Here is a 6,851-nt window from a genome sequence, read left to right as displayed (position 1 = left end):
ACAAGGACCCTCTCCTTTTGATTTCAGAGTCTGGTGTTTTTTGTCTGGACAGCTGGTTGTTCCTTCTTGGGAGCCCATTAATTCACACACACATTCAACACAAGTAGGAAGCAGCAACCGCAGGCTGAGGGCGGGAGCTTCGGGCCATGCCTTCAGGGAGCTCACCTGTTGGGAAAGAACACTTTGACAGCCAGCTCTTACTGAAGTCCCCTGAGTATGCACAACACTCAGAGGGGTGCAGGCCTTGTCTGTAAAGGCAAAGGAGAGACTGTATCCTGATTTGGGGAGTGGAATGGGGGAAACAGAGGAAGACTTCCAGATTAAGGGTCAAGGATCCAGCTGGGCTGGATTTCAACCTGGTCATGGCTTGTGTGAGTACAGAGGAGGAACTGGTAAGGGCGTTCTAGGCGCTTGGAGTTATGATCCTACTTTTCCAGATCTGAGTGCTTTGACGTTCATTCTCTCATTTCGTTTCATTGGTGTCGGGTAGGTGGCAATGGTAAGTAGGAGCCAAACGACTGTGGGAAGATAGTAAAAGTAGTAAAGGTACTGATGATATTAAGATCCCCATTTTAGAGATGGGGAAACGGGCTCTGAGGTGGCGTGGCCAAGACCACAAACAGAATTAAGAACAGCAAGTGTCCTGATTCCGTCCAGACCCTGAGTGCTGCGCACGCACCACCCCGCGCCCCAGCCGGAGCGCCCGTCCGTCCTTTCACCGCCGCCTGTCCCTCTGCGACCCCGACGTCTCATCCTTCCTCAGCAGGAAGTCCCACCTGAAGCCTAACTGGGTTTTGTCCTCCGGCACTCCGGGCGTCGCGGGGAGTCAGGGGTTAAAACCCGTGGCCCGGGTGGCCCCTTCCCCCTCCCCAGCCCCCTCGCCTCCTCTCGGCGCCGCGCCTGGAGCGTCGGTCCCGAAGACCGGCACGAGAGAGGAGGAGAAAAAGTGGGCCTGTTTCTCGGGTGGCCAATCCACCGAGCCCGCGGTGCCCCAGAGGAGGCGCCAGCGCTAGGCCAGCGCCAGGCTGGGGCTGCCTGCTTCCCGCGGCAAAGTACAAATGCGCCCGAGCGCGGCGCCTGGCGCCCTTGGCGTGCACAGCTGGTCCCAGTGCAGCCTCCCCCCGCGGCCGCCGCGTCGCCGCCGCCGCCGGGACCGCCGCCCCGCCGGGCCCCAGGACCCCGCGGCCCGACCCCGAGCCCACCGAGCAGCCCGCCGGCCCCGCGCGCCTCGCCCCACGCCGCGCGCCCTGCAGACCCCTGTCCTCCCCGGTCTTTCTTCTGCCCTCCCTCTCACCTTCTCCTTTGCTTTTATCGCCTTCCCCCCTTGCCGTACCTTCCTCATCTCCCCATCTCTCTCCCTCCTTTCCTCTTGTTCTCTTTCCACCTTCCTCCTATTCCCACCTTAGAGCTCCCTTTCTGTCCTCGACACCTTCTTCTCGACCCTTCTCTGACTCTCCACTGTGGCAGCAGCCTCCGCTGGGGCTGTGGATTGCTTTGTGCCCCTGTGCCTCAGTGTCCCCCTCATCTCACTGTCTCCGACTCCCCTCCTGGCTCAGCGCCTGGTGGCCTGACCCTGGGGGAAGGAAGGATGGTTCCCGAGGGCAGGGTCTTCTCCTCCTTGCTGGGACTCGCGCTGCTCTGGTTTCCCTTGGATTCCCAGGCTCGAGCCCGTAAGTAGGCGGTGGGGGTGGCGCTGGGTGGGCAGAGGGAGGGATGCAAGCCCCTGGGATGTGCAGGAAAGTACCAGGACTGGGGGCCCCAAAGTGTACTGACTGCCATCCAGGCAGCACCTGTGTGGGGAGGGTGGAGCTCCTCTGCGGACCAGTATGGGCTGGGAGACTGGAGGGCACTTGGCAGAGCCATGGGGGCTGCCGCCTTGGACCTGAGGATGGAGGACTGAGGGCGGTGGGAGGGAGGGCAGGTCCCTGAGCTTTGGGGGTGGGGGCGGGAGGGCGCTTATTCTAGTAGAGAGTCCCAAGTGTTTGGCTGCAAGAGTGGCATGAAGAGGAATGGGCTACAGCATTTAAAGAGAGCACGTTGAAAGAAAGAAGAGCTAACTAGTATCACATTCTGGATCTCTTTTGATCCCCACAACACTCCCTAGAGGTGGGTATCATTTGCATTTTACAGATGAGAAAACTTAGAAGAAACTTGCTCACATTTACAGAGCTAGTAAGCCATCCAAAGCCAGAACTCTCCAATTCCAAATCCTGTGCTTCCACCCCCCTGCCCCACAGGGTCTGGGAGGAGCCCTGATTTGGAGTTGTGAGACCCTGGGAGGTGGCAGGGCACAGTGAGAAAGCCAAGTAGTCATTATCCCAGATCTGTTGAATACTGGTGGGAGGCAGGCATGGAGGACACCTCTCTGAGCCTCAGTTTCCTAATCTATAAAATGGGAGTAAAAAAAAAATCCCAGGACTGTTGTGAGGATTGAATTAGAGAAAACATGAAACAACTAGCACCAGCAACTAGCTGGTACGTGGTAGGTTCTTTCAAAAGAATCAATTCCACAATTCATGTTTTTCCACTTGGACACAGCATAACCGCACACTCTTTATATAATCTCTCTGGACCTCAGTTTCCTCACTGCCCCCAAAAGAGTCTGGTAGACCCTCTCCCCATCCCCTGCCAATCTCTTAGAATGGAAAACAAAGCCAAAATTTAGTAAGAAGGAAGGAGCTTGATTCAACCCCTGAAACATCTGATAAACTGAGGCCCAGGAGGCGCAGTGATTTGCTCCCGGTCACACTGGGCAGAGACTGGGATGCAGACCCCAGCTTCTCAGCTCCCACCCTAATGCTCTCTCCTCCCCACAGCTCAGCGCCCCCATATCTGCGCTTCCTTTGCATAGGACTTTCTGGAGCCGGTGGGGCTGGGTGTTGTTTCATTCTTGTCTCTGCTCAAGAAGGCAGGCTGTGTGTCTGGTCGTTGTGGGCTACCAGCAGCACGAGACTCACAGAAGCCCTTAGGAACAAGTAATGGGAAGAGTTCAGTGTGGGTTCAAGCCCTCGCTCTGCCCCTCAGTAGCTGTGTGACTTCTCATAAGTCACAACTTCTCTGAGCCTCCACGTCGTCATCTGTCCAAGACATATACTCACCTGGAACCCAAAGGGTTCTTGGGAGGATGACAGGAGGTGAGTGTGTTCAAGTGCCCAGCACAATGCCTAGTACTCAGTAGATGTCTCCTCCCCCTCCTTGAGCCCTAGAGGTTTCCGCCTAACAGTTACCTGTTGTTTCTGAAAAGGGATTTAGCACAGGATGCCCTCCATGCCTGCCTGCCTTCCACTTGGCACATTGTTCTTCGCCCCCAAGGTGTTCCTCCAGATATCGTCGCCCTTGATACATCTTGGAAAGTTGCCTTAGAATCAGATCGTGATGCAGGATTGCTCTTGTCCTACCCACACCCCTCCTCTGCCTCCCATCCCTTGTCAGCCCTTCCCCTTGCTCAGACACACCTCTCAGCAAACTTGCCCTGGCCCCCCGATCCACTCTGATCTGCGCCTCCACTGGCCTTCGCGTCATACCTCTCCCTGGGTCCTGCCAGGACTCAGGCTCTCCAACAGTCTGCAGCTTAGCTCCAGACACACAAGGAAATAACTTGGAGCAGATTTGTTGAATTAAACTGAGGTGGACTGGCCTCCAGAGGGGTGTGTTAAGATTCTGGGATGTCAGAGCTGGAAGAGTCTTTGAAAGTCATCTGCTTCTTCCCCTCAATTTTTCTATACTTATAATTAAACTAAGCACAGAAAGGGTGAGTGACTTGCCCAAGTTCACACCGAAAATTTATGAAAGGAAAGAATAGAGACCTGACTTGTAGTTCTTGATTTGTCAATTCCTGGTTGTATGAATTGGAACAAATCACTTCCCTTCTTTGAGCCTTATTTTGTCTACAGATGACAATCTGTAAATACTATAGTTCTTTCTCAGGGTCCTATTTGAAAGTCTCTTACGAAGGTGCTTGACTTCATTTAAATAAGACCTCAGGCCTGTTGTGGGTAAGAAATCTCCTGGTGATATCTTAGGTACTTTCAGAAGTGGTGCCAACAGATGGAAATTCTCAAGTCTGTGTGGGGTCAGACTCTTGAGGTGGCCCAGCCCTGCAAATGCCAAGGGCCTGTGAGCACGCTTGGCAGCTTGCTTCTCAGTTTAATTACAAGGCTATTCAAACAAAGGTTATTGTATCCTTGGCTCTATTTTCATCCATAGATTGAGTCGTGATTCCCAACCCAGACTGAATCTCCAGTGACAGGCTGAGCCCTGGTCCTCAAACCCTGACCACAGATTGAACCCCGATTCCAGGTCCCTGACTTGGTCACTTAGCAGCACTGATTCTGGCCCCTTGTGGAGTTGCATGCATGCAGGATGTCAGCCACTTGGGGCACTCATCCCTCTATGGAGCAAGAACCTGCCTGGTATCTTGACTCCCTCTCCAGTGCTCTGTCCCCATATCAGCTCCTCTCCTTTGTGCCCTCCCCTTACTAATTGCCTCTCCCTGTTAAGCATGCTTCTGCTCTCTCCCCTCCCCCTGTCCAATCCTGCTTTGAGGAGAGTCCGTTATCAAGTTAAAACGTTGATTTCTCTATTCTTTCTCCAAGGGACTCGAAGCTTGGACTATGAGACTTGAAGTTCTGTTCCCAGGTGACAGAATCTCAGACCCCAGAAACAGAACTGGGGCAGGATGGGAGCTCCTAGGGCACGATGTGGTGCAAAGGACACACTTGGAATCAGAAGGCCAGGTCTCCCACCCTGGCTTTGCCACCAATTCCAACCGTGATACTGGGCAAGTTGCCTTTATCTGCCCCTCAGTTTTCCCAGCCATAAAGCAAGATGGTTGGACACAGAGGGATCATTGAGGACCATTCTAGCTTTAACATCCTATGAGTCTAAGACTCTACGATCCAAAGATGCTGCTGCCTTGATTCTGAGTTTGCTGAGTCCTTCCGAAAAAGGGAGTTGGGGGGCTGTGGGTCTGCAGCCTGCGCCCCAGGGAAGAGTAGATAGACCCTCAGACACCGGGAGAAAGTACCTGCGACAGTGGATGTAAAGGGTCACCCGCCAGTGAGGACCCTGCCCCGCTGTTCAGCTTGGTCGCATCCCCACCCACCTGTCCAGATAGAAGTACATGAGGGGATGGCGGGCGCCTGAGTAAAGTGGGACACCTGGCTCCCGGCAGGCCCCTCTCTGGGTTTGTCGGGGTGGTTCTGCACTTCCCCTCTCTCACCAGTAGAGGTCTCTGTCTCACTCACTCGCTTGCAAACTGCTGAGCGGGAGCTGGGCAACAGCTGCGCAGTTGCTCCAGCTGTTGCACCTGTTCCAGGATTGGCCTCTCAAGTTCCCCCAGCCACTGGCCATGGCGCCGGGTTCTGGGAGAGGGACGTTGAATCCCTTGGACTCCCAAATAAAAGGACTGGCATGAAAGCCGTGTCCCTGGGAGGTGCAGTACGGAGATCATTTCAGGCATGCCCCTGCCTCTGGGCAGGAACCCATCCCACAAAAGTCTGTTCCACAGTATGCTTCTGTTACCCATTCTTATCGTCCAGATTCTTCCTTATGTCTCACCTGAGTCCTTTTCTTTGCCATTTAAAGCCACTTCTGATCCTGTCCCTGAGAGGATGAGTGTTTCTATAAGCACCCCCTTCAGATCTGAAGACTGGCATTGGAGTTTGTGCTGCCAAGTGTCGATGATCTTAGGCAAGTCCCAATCCCTTTCTGGGACTCGGTTTTCACATCTGTCAGGTAGAGGACGGAATGTCATCTCTCAGTCCCTAACTTTCTAAGATCCTGTGAATCTATATATGTCCACGGCAAAATCGAATGTAAACAGTCTCTTCTCTGGCCTCTGACCCGTGTCAGGTGACAGCTGACTCTCCTGACTTGATGATTCTCTCCTCTGAGGTCATTCTATGCTCCCGAACATCTGTCACATGCCAGATAAGAGGCGTCAGGTTCCAAGAAGGGAGGACCCTTCTCCTAGGTTGCACAGCTCAGCTACTGAGGAGCTGAGGTTTGCACTTCTGATTCCCTTAGGAGGCCTCCCACATCGGGTACCAGTGCCCAGAGCAGAGCTCATGTCTTAGAGGGGAGCAAGTTTGTTTGGGTGAAAAGGAGACTATAAATAAAGAAAGTATGGCTGTGTGGGCGCAAGGGGAAGACGTAAACATGCCTGTGCAGCCTGGCAGCCAGGCTCACTCAGGTGTCCCGAGTTATTGCAGGCTGGGGACGCGGCAGCCACAGTCCCAGACGTCTCTTCTCACACCCCAGCCCCTCCTGGTCCCCTCCAGCCTCCCCCTACGGGGAACATCTTTCTGGTTATCTTTTCTGCTTCCTATTGAAAGAATTCCCAAGCACACTACTCACTCCTAACTACCCCCTACGAGACCTTTGTCACAGTGTGAGTTTCAAGGCAGAGGGGGGGATGACCTTGGGTGGGACAGTTTGGAAATTTTGACTTACATGTGAAGATCATGGAATTGCTCATCCCCTTACCTGCCCAGGCTCCTGACCTTTTTGTATGTACTGTTTGATTTGGCAGCTGGTTTGGGAGTTACGATGGAAAGAACTGGAAAGGGGGAGGTCAAAAGCTAATTCCTATTAGGTGGCCAGATCAAAGTGCTAAGAGGGATTTGGCTCTCTTATCACATAGTGAAGTTCTTTTCTTGTTAAAGAAAGTGGTTTTCAGGAATAAGAGCTATCAATCACCTCCTCTGCCAGAAGCTCCCCTCTCTTTGATTCCATTCTTTCATTGTACATTCATTTATCAAGCCTCACCTCTGTGTAGGCTCTGCATGGAGCCCTGGAGATATAAAAATTAATGAGATCTGGTTCCTGCTCTCAAGAAGCTCACAGTTGGG

At 53.4% G+C, this 6,851-nt stretch overlaps 1 protein-coding gene across 3 annotated transcripts in view; it reads left to right on the top strand.

The window, feature by feature from the left end:
- Window positions 1-1,047: 1,047 nt before the first annotated feature.
- Window positions 1,048-6,851, top strand: part of CHRDL2 (chordin like 2) — a 32,538-nt gene continuing 26,734 nt past the window's right edge. The window contains exon 1 of one of the 3 annotated variants that reach the window (XM_081061872.1): window positions 1,048-1,670. In XM_081061872.1, coding sequence (XP_080917998.1) covers window positions 1,589-1,670 — 82 coding nt within the window. In that variant the 5' untranslated portion in view covers window positions 1,048-1,588. The remainder of the gene's footprint in view (window positions 1,671-6,851) is intronic. The other 2 variants (XM_081061875.1, XM_081061871.1) reach the window with 2 other exon arrangements.

This window comes from Rhinolophus hipposideros (assembly GCF_964194185.1).
Source record: "Rhinolophus hipposideros genome assembly, chromosome: 10".
NCBI lineage: Eukaryota > Metazoa > Chordata > Mammalia > Chiroptera > Rhinolophidae > Rhinolophus > Rhinolophus hipposideros.
The sequence above is the reverse complement of the archived record's forward strand: the minus strand, read 5'-3'. Positions and strand labels throughout refer to the sequence as shown.